Below are 25,136 nucleotides of genomic sequence, written 5' to 3'. Positions count from 1 at the left end.
AACAGTGACCATTGAGAGACAACGCTAACCAGATAAACCCAATCACGCGAAATAAAATGTGGTACAATTGCCGAAATGAGTCATCTATTTTGGAACTGAAATAAGATCTTGCGAGACCTAAAGAAAATCACTCTTTACGCTAGACCTCGTAGCTAAAAACCTCAGAATTCCGCCTTACCCGAGTCGGTGGCTGTGATCAGCAGGACGTATTTCCCTTGAGCCTCGCGGTCCAGAGTGTGAGTCAGACTCAGTTGACCGCTGGACGACAAACTGAAGCCGCCTTCGTCGTTACCACCGCTCAGCATGTAGCTGAGCTGACCATTGGCGCCTTGGTCGTCGTCCCTGGCGACAACCTGAAAGAAATGGAGAACGACGTTTCTTCTGTATCTGTATTCCTATTTATGCCAGAACCCTTTTTCCTCCGCAACAGGGAAGCTTGATATTCTCTCTTGATGGTTGTTTGTATTGTGGTGGATGTTTAATTGGGTTAGGGTCAGACAGAACAAGGTTTGAGAAGAGACTAGCAATTAGAAAACAGCAAAAGAGAACAATTGCATTATGAAACAGTATAGAACAAGACTGTAAGGGTGTGTTGGTGGTGCATGGTGGGTTTGGCTACGTAGTGCTAAAATAATTGCAAAGAAAGATGTTCCGAGTGCTTGAATGGGTTTAGTATTTGCTACGAGAGAACTATATCCAATGAGCGCCAACACTTGAACCAATCTCACGTTATCTAGGCTCCACTCTAAATTGGTGTGGGGCCGATTTTTCTACAACCTTCAAGAAATTGTCTGCTTAAAGACTGTCCAAAGATTGCTTTGCCGTCTCAGAGTATGTGTAAACAAAGTGATTTGTTTTGGACCAAAGGTCTCGAATATAAGAGGAGAGGACATTTTCTATACAGCCGTACTTCAATCGGTTGTGATGGGATTGTGCCGATCTGTATCTGTCACATTGCATTGATAGTTACTGTGAGCAACAACGTGTTATGTCGACTACTCAGTACTTAATAGTAACATTGTTCCATCAGAGGGGTTAATTTCATCACAGTGATACCATGAAGGTAATTATTGAGGGCAGGAAGTTCACCACTTATTCAATTTGCCCAATCAGATTTTCCCTGGGAATCAGCAACAAGGCGAAAAACACGCTAATTTCCAACTGACGAGAGAAGACGGATTTTGGAAATTAGTCGTTCTCCTCCATTTTTATACGCGGCTCATTTAAATCATCATGGTGGTCATGACCGTAATGACTTCTGTGGTGCATTTAAGCCAAGCCGCATATTTCGGTCGAATCCCGCGGAGCCTAAATTGCGCGAGACAAATTGTAGTCTTCCATCATTAAATCATTGCTTCACTCATGCTTTTTTCTCATGACATGCGGTTAGAAGAAACGCCACCACGCCAGTGGCAGCTATAGCACTCACATACCTGCCCTTATTGAGTTAGGTAAAAGACATCACTTTACAGCATTATCTCATTTGAGGTCTCCGGACTGTCATTCAAAAATACAATCTGCCTTCTCAGACTCTCTGTCTGTGAATGTTATTGATCTAACGTCTTAAATCTGTGAACCACTTGACTAAAGACCAAAGTAGATCTAGTCACCTGAAGGATGTTTCTCGGTAGCGCCTCAAGGTTTTCCTGAACATTTACTGTGTAAGGAGAGAGCTCAAACACAGGCGAGCAGTCGTTGACATCCAGCAATACAATGTTGACCGTCGCGTGGTCCACCCTTGGACTGCTTCCACGGTCAGACGCTTGGACAACCAGTGAGTAGGAAGACTGTACTTCCCGGTCCAACTGCTTGGCCACCGATACCATCCCTGTGACCGAATCCATCCTGAAGTCTCTGTTGGTATTTCCCCCTGAGATAGAGAAGCGGATTTGCCCATTTGTGCCTTCGTCTGAGTCGGTGGCAAACACCTGGATGATGTCCATCCCAGTCAAGGTGTTCTCCTCGATCTCAATGTCATAGATATTTTGGGAGAAGCTCGGCGTGTTGTCGTTGACATCCAGAACCAACATGGTCACGTCCATGGTTGAGGACAGCGGTGGCTCGCCCTTATCAGTGGCGACCACTGTCAGAGTGTAGTTAGCGAGCTCCTCTCTGTCCAGTTCTCCAATCAACCTAACATCACCATCTATGGTACCGATGCTGAACTTGTTACCGAAGGGTCCCTTGAGAGAATACTCGACGTAGCTGTTCGGCCCGCTGTCGGCATCCGTAGCCAGGGCGCTGAACACTGATGTGTCCACTGGCGTGTTCTCCTGGATGTACGTCATCTTTTGGGAAACGAATGTCGGTGGGCAGTCATTGACGTCCAAAAGGATGATGGACACCTGGGCGGTGCTAGTGAACCGGGTCATTGGAGGTGGAGCCAGATCATTGACTGTGATCACCAGGTTGTAGAAAGACTGTGTTTCTCTGTCCAAGGCCTTCTTGGTTTGTAGCACACCCTCTTTGGTTATAACAAAGTGGTCCTGTGGATCGCCTGATACAATTTTGTAGAGAAGGTGTGCATTGGGACCTGCAAGACACATAACCGATCGACAAATTAGGGATTAGATAGGACAAAAAATGTGCTTCATAAGTAAAAATGATTTTGTTGTCTACATGGGAAATTTCTTTTTTCTACCCCAGACTCTAGACTAGTTGTAGCAGCTAGCCTGTTCACAGTGGTAGTGGTAGGAGCTCACGCTGTTCATTAATGTAATGAAAGTCATAATGTTGGTCCAGGTTGAGGGCAGGTTGAAGACAGGACTGTCCCTCAAAACAAGCTGAATTCAGAAATGATAATAAAGTGTTTTGTTTTTGTTTCTGGGGGTGTAATAATTACAAACATGTCACAGAAATAATATTAGGAAACACGAGAAGTATTTTAAATTATGTTTGTCTGAATGTCAATATGAACATGAACGACACAAAGCTAAAACTCTTAATGATCCCATGATGTACATAGAAACAGTTGGGGTCATTTTTTACAGTGGTCACTTGTGTTGACATGGCAATTTTCAAATCTTATACAAAGAGCATTAGGACAGATGACAAAAAATAGCTCACAAGGATCGGAATGGGAAGTGGATGTCTGCGTCCCAAAAAATAGCGGAAACCAGGAAACCACCGATTGTTTTCATGTTCAGACGTGAGACAACATTGTTTTTGACGTGCTGTTTTTTTCCTGTTTGCAAACAAGTTTTATCTTTTCAACAACGTGTTTTAAAAGCTACTACTCTCAGGTTAACCCTTTGTCATGCAGCTGTTTCTTAATGAGCCAAGCTAGGTAATACGACACTTTGTGAAAATATAAGTTCGGACTGTAAAGCCACCTGTCGAACTGTAACCACACACGACATACAGTCTAGTACATAATGGCCCAATGGAAACGATATGCTACCAAAGAGTACCCGACACGGACATGCAACATGTGGTCATAAGTGCTTACTGCCTGCCATGTTTAATTGAGTTTGTACTTAGCTTCCAGGCCTAAATTTGAAGAATTAACTAAATCTGGTCTCTTGATTTTATTTGGAGGAAACCAATGCAGGAGCAAGTAGATTCGATTGAGCATACCTCTTGTTTCACATTGTGTTTTAATCAGACCAACTGTTTGAGGGGATTTAGAGCTAAAAAAATACTGACTTATGCAGTTTTATAAACGGAAAATATGCAAGTGCTGCTCTAATATGACCTTGTATTACAAATGAGTGTGATAACAAAGACATTTTGCAGGATTGCCGAAGGTTGCACATTTACCACGGCATCCATTGTTCTAGATGACATTGCTAGATATGCTAAGTGTGCTTAAATGCATTATCTGGCATCCATTTCCACAAATTGTGGACTCGCAACAGCTGGAACTCCCCGTTCTTGTCTTTGCAAAGTGGAAGATGCAATCTAGGACTCACGACAGGCAGCAATTGAAAGACAAATGCTATGAATCATCTTTTTTTTTTTTTTAATATAGTGCTATTTTTAGAGAATAATGTTTCCCAGGATAAACAATGTAGCAAGCCAATGAAGTTGTACTTTTCAAATTCACTTATAAAAATGACTTTTTTCAATATCAATTTACACCTGTATCTTTGAAAAAAATGTCACTTTGCTCGGATGACATTATGACTTTTTACCGAAACGAAGTACCCAAAGTCTTTTTTTAAAGGTATGTAGCAGTTGTGTTAAATTGCTGGTAGGATTATGATGATCCAAGAATCTAAACAGTCTGAGAACCCCTGATCTAAACTTGACCATCAGGTTCTATCCAAAAGCTTTAGTGTGGAACTCAAGGGGTTGAAATGATCTTAAATTGACCATTGGTAATTAAACTCAACGGGTTAGTCATGTGGAAAGCATCTACCTTCCCACACCAGGGCAGAGCATATTTACAGTACACAAGTAATCCCTTATCAAAGGCATGAGTGCCACTTCCATCTGGGTTGTCCACAGAGAAAGAGGGGAGGGGGTCGAGTCAAAGGGCAGGGCTTAGGAAGTGCTAACAATGGCGGTGTTTTATTTGGACAGTGGGAACGGGCAGCTATAGGTTTATGAGATTGTGGCGAGGAGGCCGGCTGGAGGACTGGACGCCGTATTTCCCTGGGAATGTAGGTCACAACCAGCGCATTACGGTCTACATGTAGCGGTAATTACAGCGGGTTTGGCAAATGCCACTACCTGATCTCACTCGTAATCACATGGTCAGCGTGTTGTATTTTAGACGTTATTTGATGCGTGACGTGAAGTCAGACGGCCATGATATATGATGCATGCATGAGATGAAATATGAGGTTGTATATTGCCAGAAGATGACTAAAGAAGGACGGCAGAAGTTTATTAGTTCAACAGGAGAACAGTTCGAATATGAGCTTGGTTGTTCATCTGAGTTGGACAGATTGTGTAATTTCAGTTATATTTCTGGAACATTAATTATGAATACCACGTTTGCCATAAAGAGTGGCTGAATGTGCTGAAGTGTTTGTTTGGGCACTGAGTAGGCTTTAAAAAAAAACGTCATTTCTCCATAAGAGAAACGGTCCAAACCACGGGTGAACTTCTCACAGGCCAGCTATTTGGCTCATACCAAAATACCAACCAGACATTCCAATTTGGTACACCCACAGCAACTTGTGGAATTCAATACAAAATATGTTGCTTTTAATATTGGTATAATTTCTATTTTCATATATATTTTTTAGCATCCTTTCAGGCATTCATTTTCTATAGCGTAGAATTATTTGTATTTTATTTAAGTTTTTTATGTGAGGTTTGCTACTTGAAATGGTTGTCAAATATTGAACATCTTGAGATACGTATCGGTATACGTGCAGTGTGGCTAATGTTCTGTCTAGAGAGCCTGTGACTACAAGTGTCTCAGAAGAATGACTAAGTGTAAAAAAGTGATCTTTTGTGTCAGCATGCCTGCTGTGTGTTCATTGTTGTTCATGTACATACCATCATCTGCATCACTGGCACTGACAACAACAATGCTGGATCCAGGCGGCAAGCTCTCCAAAACCGATGTGCTGTACACGGTGGTGTTAAACGTGGGAGCGTTGTCATTCACATCCAGGATGTTGAAGTAGACCCTAACCGTGCTGGCCTGCCCCCCGCCATCCAGCGCCTTGGCCGTCAGGATGTAGTACTGCTGATTCTCGTAGTCCAGCGGCCGCGTCACATTAAAAACACCAGTGACCGGGTTGAGCAGGAAGGTCTCGTCCTCGTCGTCGTCCTCCAATAAATATGTGACCTCGCCGTTCACCCCTGAGTCAGAGTCGCTGGCAAGGATCGCCGCCACAATGGAGCCTGAGAAACCGTCAATGACACAAAAAAACCTTCAAGGATTTTCTTTTCACTGCCAATGCGATTAAATGAAAACTCAGTGTGGGGTTATCACTGCATGTTTTTTTTTTATGAATACCGATGACTCACTCGCTTTCTCGCAAATGGACGATTTTTCAAATTAAATGCTGTGGCAGGCTGCCAATCATTGACATTGATAAATACAATGTACCATTTATAAATGGGACATGACCAGGCTGCATGCTGAATACTTGGATCATCGAAAATGGCTTTCACTTTCTGTAGTTCATCCATATTCTGCAGATTTCATAGGGTATAGCAGCTGAGCTGGAGCCTATGGCGGCTTACTTTGGGGTACACCCTAGACTGGCACTAGTCATTGGCAGGAAACGTATGTATAGACGAACAACCTTCAACTCGAAGAAAGCTGGACTACCAATGTGTAAACCATACGAATACCAGCAGCCGAGATTTGAATCTCTGACCTCGGAACTATTTGGCTGATTTGCTGAGGACTCGGCCACTGTGCTATTATATCAAGAACACTCGATCATAGATACTCAAGATCAAACCTTCAACCTTCAGTTGAGAGATGAACACTCTAGTCCTTACCTGATGGGGTATCTTCGGGGATGTCAAAGGAGTATGTCGGCCGCGAAAACTTGGGCGTGTGGTCGTTGACATCCTCAACAGTGATGTTGAGTCTCATGTCGGACGACTGCTTCCCGTCGTCAGCGCGCACCAGCAGGGAGTAACTGGAGCGGCGTTCGCGGTCCAGCTTCTTGGTAGCGATCAGATCGCCAGATTCAGGGTCAATCCGGAAACTGTCGTCCGCACCGCTGATGATGGTGTACGTCACCAAAGCATTTGGGCCCTTGAAGTAGAGAGAATAGAAGATCATTTTATAGCTGTTGTCTAATTTTGGCCATTAATCTGTTCAGAATTACAGGGAAGCTGAAATGTATCACAAATGACTGCGGACATAAGATCAACTGTGTTAGGGTTGACAAATTGTGGGCAAAACTCAAGTACTCAACTACAGTCAGGAGGAAAAGGTCAATCTTGTCTTTTGCAGCATTGGACTTTGTTTAACTCAGTCTCAAAGTGTGGTATAATTGGCCACATAAAGGTTAAACATTTTCACTAATGGATTGATTGGTGATGAAAGTGTCTCTATCTAGGAGGAAATCAGATTACTTTTGCACTCATGTTAGCATCGGGGCCTCTCCAGATCAAAGTGTGACCGTTGACTGACTTGTGTTGTGCTACTTGTCATCTCATACACAACACCAATCTATGACAGCGATTTGAAAGAACACCACGTACGCCTTGTACACTTTAAGCCTCAGCAAACTCCACCCATTCAGAAGAGGCTCTGTGTTTGAAGGTTCATTGAGTTCCTAGCTTCGTGTGTAGCTAAGCTAAGTGATCGTCTGGTACAAGCTGCACACCACTATTGCAACCATGACTTTGGAACTGAAGAGGAGCCCCTGAATGCGATATGATGCATGAAAGCGCCTGATGAGAGGTCTGACGTTCAGGTTTGTCCCGGCAACAATAGGAGATCAGACATCTGTCTCGCCTAGTCTGTTTTTTTTTTAATGTGTTCAATAAAAAAGCGACATCAAAAAGCGGCTGCCATTCAGTGGGATGAGGCGAGGGGTCTGGTTACAGCTGGTTAAAAGCCAAGCAAGAAGAGTCTCTTTCAGTTGTATCTGGGGCTGTTTGCTGGGTGCTTTTTGATCCTGCCTGGACAATAGGGAGGCTTATGTTGAGATAAGTGTATTAGCATATTTACTGGCTGTTGCCTGATGACAATTGTATTCACGTCATGGTGGCCTTGAATGTATTGTACCGACCCTGTTCTGTGGGTTGGTGTAGGAGAGCAAGAGCAAAGCACAGGGTATGCTTCGTAAGTTAAGCACAGATTTTGTTGGCCTTTATATAGAAAGAAAAACAATTTTACACGAGAAGATACTGACGGCAGCAAGAAAACGGTGCGCCAACTAAGACTTTGTAATGCTACCCTTTGACATAATGAACCAAATAAAACCAAACAAGGATAACAAATTCAAACGTGCTAATCAGTTTTCCAAGATTCTCCAGTCACAATTCACAATAAATTCTTATCTTCATTTTTTTTCCTTGAAGGCTTGACCTTGTCTTATTGGATTACCAGAGACCCCTTCTGTGATCCAGGCGCAATAAACCCAAAAAGTAAGAAGGCAGTCGCCGCGAGGCTCTACTCATCTAAAAACCCCACTGTCATCAATCAGTGTCTCTCGCTCTGGCAATCCCATCAGCAACCTGGGCTGTAGGCCGGAAACTAACACTTGTGGGTTTGCCAATTAATATTCCTGGCAGGCGGGACAAAACGACATGAGAAAAGGACTAGAAATAAAATTCCATCAAAGTATTTTTTTTGCAAAGTACCCAATGTGATTAAGATCTTACACACTAACAGCACTTTCATTCCTGACCTTGACTCAAGCCTGCTTTACAGCCCTCGATAGACGCATCATTGGGAACGGCAGGCGAAGGGAGGGGTGTGGGGGGTTAACCAATTAAACAGCAGCCTTTCAGTAGGAGCAGAAGGAAACTCATTTAACAGACCGAAGGCTTCAGAAAAAACTGGGCAACACAGACGTTTGAAAAACTATGTGCTGACACCCGTCACCTGTTTCTATTTGACGTGGTGGCTATCCAGGAAAAAAGAGGTAGCCGCAGCTTTGCCTTCTATTGGTTTGCCATTCATAATGCAGCCAAGATGGCAGTGATGTTGATGTGTCAGGAAGGGATAAAAAAAATGCTTTCAGCAAAACGAAGAGACAAAACATAGTACAAGTCCCCAACCACTCGATAAAGATTCAAAATTCTCCATAATGGTAGTTTCAATCATAAATGTGCCCAAAATACTTACATATCATTTGATCACATTATTCTTAAAAATAATGGATTACAAACTATTTGATTTTGAATATATGCGGTGAAAAGTTGACTCCTTTGAACAACCAAGGCTATAAACATCCCCTCCCAAATATAGAAAGTTATCTTTCATTTAAGATGAATCATTTAGACACACTTTTGTGACAGTGATTACTATTATCCTCTTAGCAAAGAAGAAATGTTTGTATTGGCAAATAGCACGGAAAAATTATACACAAATAGATGAACTTGCTTCACAATGTTAAAGAGATTGGTAAATTCGTTTGGTTCAAGGGATGGTCCCAACACACGAGGTGTTCACGTGGAAAATAATGGAATGTTATAAAGAGGTTTTAAAGTTATTGTTTCTGTACAGGGATGGTAATTCCAACTTTCAGTGCTTTTTAGTTAGTCGCAAATTAAAAATTTCCGACTCGTGGTTTGCGCATAACCAAAGACCCCGACTGCACATCTGCACTGACCTGGCATTTGCATAATAGTTGTGGCACACTTCCTTGGGCAGAAAGTCAAGAAAAGCCTTGAAAAGTATCAATGGACAAACCAGCTGTTGGTCTTTTTAACGTCAGCTAAGAGAAGGCTTCATAAGCTCCCAGTTGGTGATGTTGATTTCAACGCTCAGTTGCAGAAACCCCTCTTGGAGCACCTGCTGTTGCAATTTGTCCTCATTAAAAATGCACATGTGAAATGTTCCACGGGAGTTAAGAAAGCTTGTAAAAAGCGTCAGTCAAACGAGGTGACAAAGATTTTCAAAAGAGCTTTAACTTGTATTGGTCCGAGGGCTTAAACACTGATTTAAATTCAACCTTTCTGGGGTGAAAACGGGACCAGCCAGACAGATTTTTACGACAGTTAAGTCTGGGATATGATGTCTGCATTCATTCTGTCAGCTGGTCAACAGCTTGGCCTCAAAGGGGGAATCTTCCGATCCGTTCCAACTTCCCGGTGTCGGTGCAAGTTAGGTTTCCTGTGCAAGGATGTGGGCAACAAACTTGGCTGGAGTATAACTTTCACTTAGCATCTTTTTTTTTTTAACAAAAAATACCTCCTGTATATGTTTTTCAATTCAGCTCTGCTAGATGCGATTTATTTTTTTATATAACTAATGACAAAAATAGTTTGTGGTCAACAGCTCAGACTGCCATCCCCCTTAAGTCTGCATGAGGAAAAAGTGAGCATAATTTCAATTCCATATGCCTTTTGAGATGAAAGGCCAAATAATGTCCCCTAAAATCCAACATTCCATCCTAGCTCTCAAACCTGCCTTGGGCTCTGAGATTTACAGTCGATATATAGAGTCTCAAAAAAAAAAAAAAAAAAAAAAAAAAAAGCCTACAAGTGCCACTTTATGACTTTCATCACACGACGCGGGGGCGAGACCAACAGCTGCACGTTGAAAAGTTGTGTGGCCTCGTCATTTACGTATATTTGAGACCATTCTCGGTCTTTGTGATCTCAATGGCCGGATTTTGCCCCTGGATTTAATGTTCATATTGTAACTTTGCAGCTAACGACGGGGAACCTGTCGCTCATTGAAGGGAGAGACTGGTGATGTCATCCAATACCAATGAATTCAGATTAGTTCTGAGGTACCTACCTTCTGGGAAGTTAAGGCAGTTTGACAAAAAATAAAATAAATGAATTGTGCTCCGTGAAGTTATCACGGTTCATAAATAGACTAGACATTAAATTAGTGCCCGGAGAAGACCCACGCAGGCGCAGGGAGAACATGCAAACTCCACTCGGGGAGGTATATGACATCATTTTGTTCTCATGCTAAATTTAATTAAAACAAAATTGGGTTTTTTTAGTAGGGCTTTTAAACATTAAAAAAGTGAGCAACCGTTTTTTAATATAGTGTTTGCTCAGGGTATGCCAGTGATGTAATGCAGGAGGGATTAACGGCAGGGTAGGACACTCTCCTGTGGGACCTCTCGGATAACGTTGAAAACGTGTGAGACATCGTAACAATTTCCAAGTGCACATGTCGGCACTGTGTCTGGGGGGATTATGCGCGAGTGGGTCAAGGTGTTGGTATGCTCGCACAAACGAGAGTGGGTAATCTGCCTCAGTCAGATGCAACAAAGGTCAGTGGCTAATTTTACCCGTGCCGAGCTAGCGTCTGTCACGGCTAGTAATCCCGCTTTGTTACTCGAGTGGCACGGGTGGGTCGCAGTGGTGTGAAGAAGCCACTCATGTCGATACACTAAGGCTGGATTTGCACCGCGTGGTTCAAGTGACACAATTCTGCTAGCTCTCATGTTGAGAGTTCGGTTAACAAGCTAACAACAGCGCAGCATTAAATCACAGATTTACCGGTACATTCCTTACTTTGAACCAGGCAAATGTTTGAGAGGACTCAATTCAACATTTTGTCACATTATAACTGCAAATGTAAACGTGAATAATCAAAAGGTTTCAAACATTTCTTGTTTTTTAAAGACTTGTACTCATACTACCAACATTCCTTGAAAGAAAATCATGGTTGTTTCAAGGAAATGTTGTTTTCCTGATCGCCCTATATCATAGACGATAATCAGAGCAGAATTCTATCCTGCAAAGAGGCATCTAGTCGGAGATGGCAATGGTTGTTTAGTTTCACATTGGATGTGTCGAAACACACTCCAGATTTATAGCTTTTCAAATACAAATAATTAAAAAGTAAACTTTATAATGGTATGATGGTGTTTCAACAGTGCAAAAACAAATATTTGAAATTCAGAGCCAATTCCGAATCCAAATGGTTCCCGCGGTAGCTCGTCTAGGGGCATTGCAAAACAGGTGCAAAAGCACTGGGAGGCCTAACAGAAACTTGGGGAGCCGTTACCTCGTCTGCATCCGTGGCTGTTAGCTGCATTATCCTGAAGCCGTCCCCCACATTCTCCTCGATGCTTACGTCCAGGATGTCGTTGGGGAAAACAGGCGGGTTGTCGTTGACGTCCTGCAGCGTGATCTCCACCTGCGGGAGAGAAAAGACCACCAAAGTTTCAGTTCGAGCCAAGCCAAAATGGACCTAAAGTAGATATGAGTAAACGAATAGCACGCTGCGGTTACTGAAAATGAAGCTGTGGATCATTTGCAAACATTGCTATGTTTCCTCCGGGTTCAGAAAATCAACCGCTGATACCACATGAATAGTGACGCTCTGTTTCAGAAAGCAATATTACAGCATGTACTATTCCTGATACAATACCCCAGTCGGCTTGTCTCAAAGCAGTGTTTAGGGAACCACAATGCGGGTTCCAGCTCAACCTCACACCCCCCCTGTTAGGGCTGCATAGAAAACAACATGCATTACACTATTACCAAAGTAAAGAACTGCTTCACTTGAGCGTCTGAGAAAGCAAAATAAACACATCACGGGCGACCGCAGAACCCCCCTGGCTGCATAAACTTCGGGCCATGTGCGGAGACTTGTTACGCTAATCGTCATTTAATGCACGGTTTGCTCATTGTTTATGGAAATGATGCAATACACAGTAACATACGCCCCATTTTATGCTAGGCCACGCTCGGTAAACCCACCATTGCATTCCCCAATAATATAATTAAATACCCCTTTGGACATTTCATCACGTACGATGACTACTGAGTATTGTGTGCTGCCATGACTAACAACGGTGTATTCTCCTCTGTTGTTTATTAATTCGCATATCGTTTGCTTTTAAGTACAGCCGATAGTTTTGCAAGGACCAGTTTTGCAATGACGAATTGTTACGCAAGCTTAGCAAATGTCTAAAACTCCTCAGAGACAGTGCAAATGAGACGTGTGCGGTTTCAAATGTTCCCTGTCTGTTTGTGGCCGTATTACATTTCCACAATTCAAACGGAGACCCCCCCCCCCCCCCCCCCCCCTTGTCGCCTTGTACGCTAACCTCAATACACATTTCAAAGTCGGTCAACACGCTTTTGAACCATAACCGACATTTTTGCTTGGCGTTCCTACGTTTTATGCCTCGATGAATATGGAGTATAATAATAATTATGAAACAGTCTTTCATTACTTCCCACAAAAATAAATGTGTGAGTGGGAATACAAATAGGAAATGGGGGAATAGAGAGGTCATCGAATGTCAACAATGGGTTTGGGTTTTATGAAGAGTTTCCTGCAGAATGCGGTGAACACACAATGAATCTCAAGGACGTGTTTCTACATACCCGGCTAGTGCCAGGAATTCATTCTGCGTTCTACGACACACGCATGCAACAACAATAGAGGGACGATTCCACAATGTTCCTTTTTGGGAAAACTGACGACACAATGATTTTATTTATTTATTTATTTTAAGTAACACGTTCTTCATTTTAGGCATCACGCTGCACTAGTGGTTGGTCGACCTGCTTCACGCTTGTACAATTGTGTTTTCAAATCTTTGAGGTTACAAGTCAAGTCAAGTCAAGTCAAGTTTATTTGTATAGCCCTAAATCACAAACAGTCTCAAAGGGCTTCACATAGCCAAAATTGACAATTATTCTCAAAGCATCCCCTGATCTTAAGCTCCCAAAAGGGCAAGGAAAAACTCAAAAAAAAACCTGGCAGGGGAAAATGAGAAACCTTGAGAAGGGACCACAGATGGAAGGATCCCCCTTTCAGGATCACCAGGTTACATGTGCTCTTTTTGGTTGCATGGCGTTTTCCTCCCATATTCCCTAAACATGCACGTTATGTTCACTGCAGGCTAAATTGTCCATTTGTATGAATGTGAGTGTGTTTGTCTATAAGTGCGCTGCAATTGACTAGCAACCAGCCCACCGTATATCCCGCCAAAGCTCCTGACCACATTTTAGTGTCGTGATAATTGCAGCAGAATGAGAGGCCTCTTGGCTCAAAAGTTGGGCAAACGTGCCCTAATGACAGCAACTCACAACTTGACTCGAGCCGAGGGGACGTGGCTAAGTCAACAAACAATGAATATTTATCCGTGTGTGTGCGTGTGTGTGTTTGTGTGTGTGTGTGTGTATCTCCTTGATGTGTAAATAATGCAAGGCACACTCAAGAGGACTAACCTAATTAGGTTAGAAGCTCGCTTTTGGGAAATAATTAAGTCTTAAGTTTTTTTTTTTTTTTGCGGTTTGCAAGATGGGAATATTTCAAAGTGCTTTAGGGAGAACATTTGTTGATTCAGAGAGAAAGTTAAGTCAAGAGGTAGGGGTTATATATTAGATTGGAGAGCAGCTTACGTAGAGTAGGTAAAATACGTGAGTTTAGACACTAAATGATTATGTTTCACGCAACCCCTGTTTCAAATTGCATGCCACCTCCAGAGTTGTATTATTGATGCGGTAGTATGAATGATTCACCGGTCAAGTAGTCCCTTTACACTCTCCATTATGTGTTATTATGTATTTCCTTAAATGTGATAAAGTAGGCAAGCAGGAATGATAAGTAAATAAAAACATAATGGTGAATGCAAGTATGAACGCTAAGATGTACTTCATTCATCACACTTTTTTTTATAACTGTGAAAAAGGTTTACCACTGTGAAGCGTCAATTCAATAAGTGTATCTCATTTCTGTAACTTAACGTCATTGGTCATACGGTTAGTTTTCACTAATTAAAATCTCTGATGTTTTATGTGACGTGTATTTTTCCCCAAACCCGTTAGATCAAGGTGGCAATTTGTTATCAATTGTTCCAGAAAATCGAAATAAAAACATTGGAATAATAATGTATTTTTGGTGAGTTTTGACCTCTTCTACCTCAATAAATCAAAGTTTTTGATTGTCAATGTGTTGGGAGTTTCCAATGCTGACAGTCGACATTCCGCCAAGCTTAAAACGACAGAACACGGAATATACCAAAATTGATGTTCCGTCTTACCACTGCCACGCGAGAGGAACATTTTGGGAATCTTGGCTCTAGCTTGTGGTAAAAAAATATATATAATAATGTCACTTGGAGTCATTTTCCTACTCAGAGCTACAAAACGGTGGAGGCTTTCATATGATCCTCACATTGAAAGAGGCCTCTTCAAAATGTGGATACGTTCCCTATTGGCTAAGCAGGAGCTATAATATTACTTGAGAATATCCACATATTAAACTGATGGCTTTCAATAATGGGTGGAGCTTGTGATTCCGGCACGTATCTCCACGTGACGAGTTTGGAAATTCCAAATCCACATCTTTCAGAGAAAATCTTGATGGGGGAAAACCGTACTTTGATAAAGCAGAGATGATTTCAGGAGGATCCAAGTTCTTTTAAGAAGCTGTTGACAAGTCTAGGTCAAGACTAGAGGGAAGTTCTTTTTGCACTTGGCCTCTTAACACTAAAAGGCTGACTTTGTAAAAAAGTAATTTGTACTGCAGCAGCCTCATTTTTCAAATATAGATTCAACTCCAAATACAACACTTCATCATCAAGCAGGAAGCTGGGATTGCTTAAATCTTCTCCTCCACCTGCTTCTGGGAATCCCGCACATCCTGTTGTCTTATTTCATCACTCACAACTTCCGACCCTGTCAGCCCCCCATTCCGTCACAATTTTAATGTTAATGTCCACTGAGGACAAGTACTTTTTCTACTGAGGTCATCAAGAACCAGGCCAAATCTTATGTTGCAACTCTGGAGATCTGCTCAGTAATATGCTTTCACACAACGGTGTTTGACAGTGTAAAAGAAAATGAACGGAAGCTCTGTGAGGAGTTAGTACAATGTAAATTTGGTTAAAGAATTCAGAACGTCTCACTTTCTAACACATAGAATGATACTTGATGGCACCCCAGGGACCCAACTATTTATAAACAAGTCGATTTTATGTTACTAAACTAGCAAAACTCAAACCACCAGAAAGCAAAATTCTTTCCTTTGAAGCAAGACCAAGTTGTCTTTCTGCTCCATTTCCAAGCAATGCAGATTAGCTTGAGAATCAAATCGATTTTGTCATCTAAAAAAAAGGATCCAAGAAGACGTATCGCATATCATATTCCAGCTACATCTAATTCTTTCTACTGACTGCAAGCCATCAACCGTTTAAGAGCCGCGCCCAGACATCATCAGCAAAGACTGTAAAAACTGATTCCCACAAGTTCTTCACCAATACATGGCTTAAAAAACGAATTTAAGTTGGAACTATTCCTTCCTCAAAAAGTCCCTGCTGTCTGATACAATATGTCATGCTCTTCACTTTTGGAAATATACGAGCGGCCGCGTCGACGAAGCCCAAGCCTCCTGTCTGCGTTCCTAAATCCAAACGCCGTATGGCAAAGAACCCGCAGAGTGCCACGCTGCGCAATAGAATTGAAGCGGTTGAAGTCTGCATTTATATCTGATTCATCATTGGCTCCAGCAAGAAGCAAATACGAGTGCCATCTTGACAAATTATCCAAGACAGGTCAAAGGGATCTCTTCCGTAAAGCGTCTTTGGCGCATTTAATCGCAAACCGGCTCGCTCTGTCAAACAAAAGCCTGCGGTGTAATTCATCTTGCAACCACAGCCATCAGGGCTTCGGGCTGAAGTGCATAAGCTCTGGCGAGGTTTGTGGAGGGGGGGGGGGGGGGGGGGGGGGGGGCACACCGGAAATGGGGACGCACACACTGACTAAAAGATGGACGCTGGCCAAACCTCAAGTCTCAAAAAGTCAGGATAGAAGATTGCATTTCCCTCAAGTCCCCCCTGAACTTTTCAGCAGAAAAAACAGAAGAACGACAAACATAACAGCAGATTCTGCACTGGATCACCAAGCACCTTGGCCTTATGTAACCAACGAGAAGGAGGAAGAAGGGGTGGGGATGTCAAACGGAGACCAGACAAGTAATTCGAACTTCAATAAAGGGAATTGGCAATTTCACTAATCAACACCAAACCATGTCTATGATAGCTGGATGCACAAAAACGTCTCAAGGACAAACAGCCAAAACAAAACAGGTCTTTGACAATTTTGGGTTAAAGCTGCAACGATTTTTAATATTTGACGATCACAAAATAGTTGGAACCGAGTTGCAAGGCTTGCCATACATGACGTTCCGCAACTCTTAATTTTTTCTATTTTTTTCTTGATCTGAGATCTCCTGCAATGAACACCCACATAGGCCCTTCTCAATTACCTTTGTGGGTGAGATGTAAAGTGTAATTAACCCAAAGATGGAGTGGCTCTAATGGAAGCTAGAGACGATTTTGAACTCCTCGACCACAATTCAAAAGTATCACCGAACTCACCAAAATGTGCCACATTCTGTATCTTTGCATTACAAGGTTGGAGAGACGTAAAAATAAGCATACTCTTCATCCTGTGAGATGAAAGGTAAAAAATACAAAAATAATTAGCCAATTTGCGCTTGAGAATGCTCTGGAGATGTGAGAGAAAGCTCTTAAGTGTTTTCTTCTGAATTTGTTGCCTGAAGTCAGGTATTTTTTAGAGGGTGATATTGCTGCTCTTCTTACGCAACTACTTCCAGTTACAGCCCACAAAACAGGGAGTAAAAATGTCTCAAAAGGTTTTGTCTTCTCTTAAAAGACTGACTTTCAGACTATTAAGCAAAATATTTACGTTTGTTTGGGATTTTAAGATACAAAACTACAATCTGACAAACCATTGTTTCACAATATTTGTTGAGTCGTGTTACATTTTACAGAAGCAAAATCCGTACGGCATACCATAGAAATGAAACACAAAAAGTATATTTTAAAAAAATAATGCTACCTAATAATGGACATTGTTCTGCCTGTTGCATTTATGTATTCTCAACATTACTCAACTAAAAGGGGAGGATAAAGCCTTGGAAAAGTTTAGCGATTAGACGGGTAGTCTGATGAAACGGTGAGTGGACTATGTCATTGATTTCGCGGGGGGGGTCAGAAAAAGATCAATATTCTGGAAACAATATAAATTTGGAATGAGTCAAGTAATAGCCATCTTCCGCTAAACTATTTGCACATTTTGCTATTGACAGGAACTGGCATGGTCTTAGTTCTTTGGTTTTCATTTAGAATTTGGTTTGTGTTCCTTCGCTAAACGTCTGTCTTGTCAAGGTATTGTTCCCACCTATTCACCTCGTCAGCCCCCGCCCCTTGGTGTTGGTGTTTGTCTCATCAGTTTGTATTTAGTTCCCCGCTTTCCTGTCAGTTCTTTGTCGCGACATTGTGCCGTGTTGCTGTCACCTTTTCCAGTTGTCGCATGGTTTTGTTTGCCAGTTTTTTGTCTTACATTGATTTCCAATTTGTTGATTTAGTATTTCTTATCATCCCAGTACCTCATTTTTGCCCTTTTTGTCTTTTTTGGCATTGTACCTACTGACAAATGGTAATGTCAGAATGTGCCACTCACCCCAGTGAAAAATGACCTTGGGCAGTATGAAAGGAGTGGGGGAAAAAAACCTGAAATAAAGTCAGTGAACGAAAAGACTAGGAAATGTTAAATTTCAATGTGATGGAAAAAAGGCACCTTCTGTCAAATGTCTTTCCATTGAATTTCTGCCTGTTTTTGTTCTCAAATCAATCAGAAGTTGCGCACGAATCAGTCATTGCGCATTCATGCCCCCCCCCCCCCCCCCCCCCCCCCCCCCCCCTTCAATCTCATGCATCCTTTTGTACGCATTTCCGTCAACGCTACAAGGACGCCTTACAAGGCTTTGCATGTTCAATGTGGGGCATTATCATGAAGATGGACCTTTTTGGAAGGACCATCCATCTTAATTAACAAGCCATTTGTATGCCCTTCCAGGGCGCATGGGAAGGAGCATCGTGGCTGAAGACATAATCACAGGCCTCCGAGACTTCATTAGCAGATTAAAAAAAAAAAAAAACTCAATGGGCTCCCCCTGTCGCCTACACATTTCATTATCTTCCTCTGTTCATTCCTAGTTTGCGTTTTAAGGGTCCAAAATGGAGCAAGCGCTAACTTGCTTTTACATTCCTTTGGGGTTCCACATAATTCGGGGCAGCCTCTTGGAGATTTACAGCAGAGCCGTGACAGTGGCTACTGAAATGAATCGATTAGGATTCCTGACTCAGACATCATCTGTCAGGCTTGGTATCATGTCCTCCAAATCAAGAAGAAATAGTTAAGTAAAAGTCCACTCCATTGGAAAATGTTTGTAGTTGGGTCAAATTTTGAATGATTTAATCCCCAACAGTTTGTGGATAAAACAAAAAATTGAAAAAAATAATGGATGGTCAATTTTTTTAGCACAATTAAGGACTGTTAACATAAGTATTTTTTTAATGGGATTGGAAACTGTTTTTAAAGAGTTTTTTTTAAAAAACCTTAAGAGTGAAGGTCTCAAAAAATCTTAGAATTGAAATAATCAAGCATGAATGATTTAACTTGAGTAGCAATGTTCTAATTTTGCAGAGCACAATTTTCCCCAAATTCACATTTGATGAGCATTATTTATTTTCAAAATCTTTGGTGATAAATATTGGTATAATGGATCGATTTGCATTTACATGATCTACACGCAAAAAAATATGCATGTGCAGTATCATTTTTGAACATTGACATTAAGAATTTGACCTTCAATCCGACAGGGAAAACAAATGGCGAACACCTCTTCAATAAATAACACTGAGGCACCCCTGTGAAAAACACTTAAGCTCCCAGTCTCACCACAAACTACTGAAATAAAGCACCTGCAGACAGCTTTGGTGTGCTAGTGGCAATCGAATTTAAAACATGTAGGCAAAACGGGGAGAAAGTTCAGTAAACGTTTTTATTTCACAAAGGGTTCACGTTAAAAAGCAGCCAAAAAGAATGAGTGCTGGTGCTCTTGAGAAGGTCACGGGAGGACTGATTACTTCCTCAATGCGATGAATTTCCTGTTCAAACAGGAAGCAGGAGCAGGAACGCTACACAATGAGGCCTTGCTCTTACACTTGAAAGATAACCGACCAGTCACGTTTATGCTTTTAGCACACAATGTGACCGTTTTTAAGTACTTTGCAATATCTGTACACATACTAAAAAATATGATCCGATACTGTGATGCTGATACCATGTTAATAGACTGACACGTACAGTATTATTTCGCTCTACCCAAGCATTCAGTTTGGCTGTAAATGAGTGACAGGAAAGCCTTCCTAAAACATTTAATTAACCATTTATTAAAGCACAAATAGTGACAAATATTGGTATGTGTGGAAAATAAGTTTCAATACTTTTTTGTACTAATTTTGTAACTAATACTAATTTTTTTGTCTTTATATGTGAAGTCACCTTGTTTTGTGTGTACGCCAATGAAATTTTTGTTTTGTAAGGGCTGCAGGGAATTGACATGTTTTGCTAATATTCAATTTTTCTATTTGTGTTCAAAGCGGAATGACTCGGATTTGCTCTTTTCATTGTTTTCCCTCTAAACAGTAATTTTGTAGAACTCCTATTGGTTTTCCGTCAAACGTTAGCAACACCACCATCCCTACAGTGGTAGCCTTTAACCCCTGCCCATTCATTTCACTCCCCTGATCCATAAAATATTTGTCAAAGCCCCAGCAGAGGTCATTGAACAAACGCACTTGTGTTAAACCGGCCTTTCTACCCTTGTGCGTCCCACAATGCGAAACTTTTGACCTGACGAGCTGACCCTCCAAACACTGGCAGGAGGAAAGCTTTAAGGTGTTATGGATGAGCGTGGAGACCGAGGCAAAGAAAGAACGAAAGAAGAAAGGAAGGGAGGCACGGAAGCCTCCATGGGGCCTTTGACAATTAATTGGCCTCCTCAATGGGTGAGAAAATTTCACCCACAAATGCTTTAGGACCTTTGAAAAAGAGTTTATGATGTGTCTGGTTTGCTTTTAGTCAAATTATAACTATTTACTTGGCAATGGCTGACAGACAAAAATAGTTTTTTAATGGTTGAAGGCAATACCTCATTTTATAATTTGTCAATAAATAGTATGTATGCGCTAATTTGCAGTACATTGTAAATGCTACAACATGAGCTGAACTGAAAATGAAAGAGTCCTTATGAGTCTCTTTGTGATGCTGAATGGGCTCAGTAATTTTTAATAAGAGGAAATCAGAAGTCGTATTGTGGAAGATGGCTCATTGATATTAAAATGGTCAAAGTTCAATAGCAAAGCTGAAAATGAAAGAGCCTGCATAAAAGTGCTTCACAATCTGGCAGTCATATATTAAAAGATTCAAGGTGATTTGATTTTGAAGTTCCGAGTCTGCTAATTGTGTTGCAACAGGTGGCAAAAGGTCAAATGGTCGAGATGAACTCAGTTTGCAATTTGACATTGAAAGAAGTCAACTCTAATAGCAAGAGTCTCCATTAAAATTCTCATAGTCACAATTTTTCTGTTCATACTTGGTAACATCTGATGGCTGAATTAATTTGATTTGAAATCATTCCTGGTCAAAATGAGAAAACAATATGTTGAAATTGATATCTGCTTAACAGCACTATTTTCATTTCTACGACAGTTGCTCGAATGTGTTTGTTGACCAAGTTAGAGTAATTTGTTTTTATTGTACAATATATTTTTCCTGAGTCGTTTTCAAAAAGTTTGATTGAAAGAAATCAACTCAAATGGCTCCCAAGGTCTGAGTTCCCACAACCAGAACATCAAAGTTGTACAATGTATTTTCTATTTTTTTTTGAACACTCATGCAATTCGAACCAATTGCTCTGCGTGATATTTAATTGAATCTTGAGTTGTTAATCCAGAGAAGAAAAAAACCCAACTAATCCAGATTAAGATCAGACAGACGCAGAATGGGGTCGTCAAACGCACCGCCTCAGGCCTTGTGAAGACTATTTTCCCCCTAATTTTTGTGATAATCACGTGTCTGTTTGTTTGTGTGGGAAACGGCGGCTCTGATCCATGGGGGGAATTTTAACAAGAAAGGTAATGATTAGCAAGCTGCCAAAAACGCCATCCTATTCACAATCTGTACATAGGTTTCCGTGGTGACAATCCTGCCTGAGAAAAAGATTTTGTCATTTACGTTCATGACATCAATGCAGCAGCGGGACTTTTTTTTTTTTTTTTTTTTTTTTTTTTTGGTGTCTCACTCTACCTGAATGCGAATGAAGTGTACAAAATGCAGTTTAAGCCCCCCAAAAAGAAATACAAGCTATTTTATGCAATACCACAAAAACATGTAGGATGTTATGTATTTATTAGCTATGGCGCTAAATTATCGAACCCCCTCTCACTTAGAGCATTTACACATGAATAACTTGGGGTTTATTGTAGTTCAGCTCATAAATCACGCACGGGTTTGCGAGGGTTCCAACGCGAGGCGCTTTTTGATGCGGATTAGTCTCGCAAACAAATGGCATCAAAAGCTGTGGCAAATTCCTCTCACTATTAGCGCATACCACAGAAGACCGCTAAGTATAAAGTATATGAGGAGGGGACTGCAAAGTACAAGCGTGCATTCTTGAGGCCTGTTTGTGCATGTCAACTTAAATAGCAACTTAGCAAAAGTCTCGTTTCTCAGACTGTAGTCATTTTGTTATCCTGAAATGGAATAGTTGCACTTATGTGAGGAGCACACATTTTTACTAATACAGCTGTGTTTGGAAAAAGAGGCCATTTATCACAAAATGAGGTTGATGTGTTTCTTTCCAACGTATAATCTATGAGCATCCAATGCCCCAATGAGAAAGGCCTCCCGCAATTAATGCATCAACAGCTGGGGAAACCATTCGGACGCTCTTGAGAATTGTTGCTACAGCTGACAAATACTGGAAGTTAATGAAGAGATGCTGTCAGTGAGAAGGGGAACATATGGAGTGGTGAAATGTTGATTTTTACACCAGCGAAAATAGCAAAGGAAGCGTTAATGTGATGGGATTTTTTTTATTCAAACTGGCTCAGCAGTTAATTCTATGGACAATAGAATCTACAAGCTAACACTTGCCTCGATGCTGCAAAAAGAGTCGTCCAAAGAGTTTTGTCTGGATGGCTAGAAACTCGCCTCCCATGCACAAACAATAACCTCCACTGTTGAACCAATCTTGAACCAGAAGTTCCAGTTGACATAAAGCATATAACTGATCCTATTTTAACGATATTTGCTCAATACATGCAGTGTTGTTAAACGTATGAGCGACACAATTAAACCTCCACTGACACTAATTAAAACTGTAACGTGTCCGAATTTAGAAGTGAGTGACTGCATCCATCGGCTTTTATGAGCGTGTATTGATGGGATTTATGGGCTAGCTGACATTTCACAACACTGGCAGCTCTATTCTCTTCGAGAGGTGTCCAGTGTCCCAATGCTTTATGCTCTACTTAGCTAAGAATGCTAGCCAAGAAGCTAATGCACACAGATTTCACACGAAATGCCTAAAGCTGCCTACAGCTGCCTTTGTTGGCAAATGTTAAGTCATTCAAAACAGCAATCGACTTAAACAACTGTAATCGCGAGCAAGCCTTGTTAGCTTAGCCGGAGAAGCAACTTTTAAGAAAACGCAATATGTCAAGAAATCTTTGGAAAAAAAATAAAGTTTGTCGTAGCAGCGCCAGGAAAATAGATGTGATGAAATGAACTGCTTTTCTTGAGAAAAAGACATCTGGCTTGTTATTTTTTTCTTTCAAAAGACTGTTTTTACTTGACAAATTAAGCCCCTCGCTCATCAGCGTAGCATGATGTCAGGAGCCAGCGGGGGCCAACAAAGATTTTAAATTTCGCCATTTCCAAACAAGATTCGCTCAAAGGACGTGAAGCGGCTTATAGCGGAAAGCACTTGGAAGAGAAAGAGAAAACACATGACGTGTGTAAGTGAGGAGCCTCCGAGATGGCACCGTATGAAAGCGATCTGCAGTAAGAATAAACAGTGAGACAGGCCAACGACAAAGGCCAGCTGAGACTGAAACACTGAGCAGAGATTTATTAAACGCGGAAGTGCAATACGTTTGGACAATTAAAACCTTCAGACAAAATTTACCGCTAGACTCTTGCAAAACGTTGGAATTTGTGTCTCATTTGCATTAGATGGACTGCCCGCTTAAAACAGGCCAATTTCAGCAAGGATCTAAAAAAAGTACGTTTACCAAGTTTTGTCATTTTATTTCCAAATACATGATTGAAAACAAAAGGCCTAGACTTTTCTAGTTCTGTTTGTTTTATTGTTAGATGAATCTTATTTCTTGATTTACGACAAAATGAGGTGAAAATTACTTTGATTATAATTTAAAAAAAAGTACAAATTCTCGTGTTTAAGTGCTTTAAAGGCCGTCCAAGACTTGGACTACTTTATTTCGGCTGCACCTTTTTGGGAAAAGAGACGACGCACTGAACATTAAAATCAAGCTTTATCATTTGAAATCATTTCTTTGTGTTGTTGCCACATAGACAAATATTCTCTGGCCATCTAGAAACTATTTGCTGGACGTGAAACTTCAATTGGAACTAGGCGGTACAAAATGCGCTCAAACGCCAACTCTGCACGAACACGCATTGTTGTTTTCTCTTTGTTTCTTGTGCCTGTAACAGATTGAGTTTACCCGCAAAATCGTTTGACTCAAGCAGCTCCAAAAACAACAAGTGTGCAATTGGGCTCTAATGGCCTTCGAACTTTTCTTCTGCTTATGCTCATTCACTACTTCCGCAGCTCAAATGGATGAAACAAACAGAAAGACAAAAAACACATTGACATTAGAAAAAACAGATCTTATTTCTACTGCATCGCTCTTCGTATTACGAACAGTTCGGTTACCTACGGTCGTATTTCGCGCCCAAACTCAAACCGGGGGAAATCGACAAATATGCTTAAACAATGAACAAGAATAGCCGGAGGACAAAGTGGCAAGGGCAGGCCGAGGGGGAGCGAGTAGACTGTGCGGCGTGAGTTTTATTGTCAAACTAGTTAATAGTGACTAACAGGCCTCGGCCATGTGAAGCGGCCATTCATTCGGCCAGACGCCGTGATTAATCCATGCTGGGCTTCGGGAGCGCGGGCAGTGTGCGTCTGTATGGAAAACAGGAGAGGGGGAAAAAAAAAGAGAAGGTTCTTTCTTGTCTCTATCTCACAAGCCTGGCAGACCTAATTGCTTAATTTCATAAAGGGGCGCTAGCTTTGTCGCTTCCTCCACCCCCCGCAACTCTAAGCAAGACGCTTTAGTAGTGTTTCCCTACCTGTAGATTCCCACGTCTTTGTTCCAGATAATAGACTCGATTCTTGGAAATGGTCATTTTACAGGGCTTTGACTGCATTGGGTCAGTCTTCGCCCACCCTGTTTTTTTATTCTGAGGAAGCTGAGGTGATATTAAAAGGTTTACTTCTACAGCGTGAAGGATTGGTCCAATGTGCCGATACCACATATCGATATCACTTTGTAAAGATAGGGTGTTGTGAAGCCCACATCTGAATTCAAAGTCTGATATTTTCTCCACTGGTCCCTTACATATTTTGGGTTTTAATTTTTGTTCCTATATTGCGTAGATATTTTGTGATATGATTGTATCATATCTCAGAGTTTGTTTTGGATGGAAACACT

The 25,136-nt window shown here is 41.3% G+C and overlaps 1 protein-coding gene across 1 annotated transcript in view; it reads right to left on the bottom strand.

Moving 5' to 3' along the window:
* fat4 (FAT atypical cadherin 4) overlaps positions 1 to 25,136 on the bottom strand; it is a 79,408-nt gene that overhangs the window by 29,753 nt on the left and 24,519 nt on the right. The window contains exons 2-6 of the mRNA XM_049750061.2: positions 11,570 to 11,701; positions 6,412 to 6,673; positions 5,452 to 5,802; positions 1,611 to 2,533; positions 179 to 353 (exon numbers count right to left, since the gene is read on the bottom strand). Of these exons, the coding sequence (XP_049606018.1) occupies positions 179 to 353; positions 1,611 to 2,533; positions 5,452 to 5,802; positions 6,412 to 6,673; positions 11,570 to 11,701 (1,843 nt within the window). The remainder of the gene's footprint in view (positions 1 to 178; positions 354 to 1,610; positions 2,534 to 5,451; positions 5,803 to 6,411; positions 6,674 to 11,569; positions 11,702 to 25,136) is intronic.

Source organism: Syngnathus scovelli, chromosome 1, assembly GCF_024217435.2.
Source record: "Syngnathus scovelli strain Florida chromosome 1, RoL_Ssco_1.2, whole genome shotgun sequence".
NCBI lineage: Eukaryota > Metazoa > Chordata > Actinopteri > Syngnathiformes > Syngnathidae > Syngnathus > Syngnathus scovelli.
This window is presented reverse-complemented; position numbering and strand designations above follow the sequence as displayed.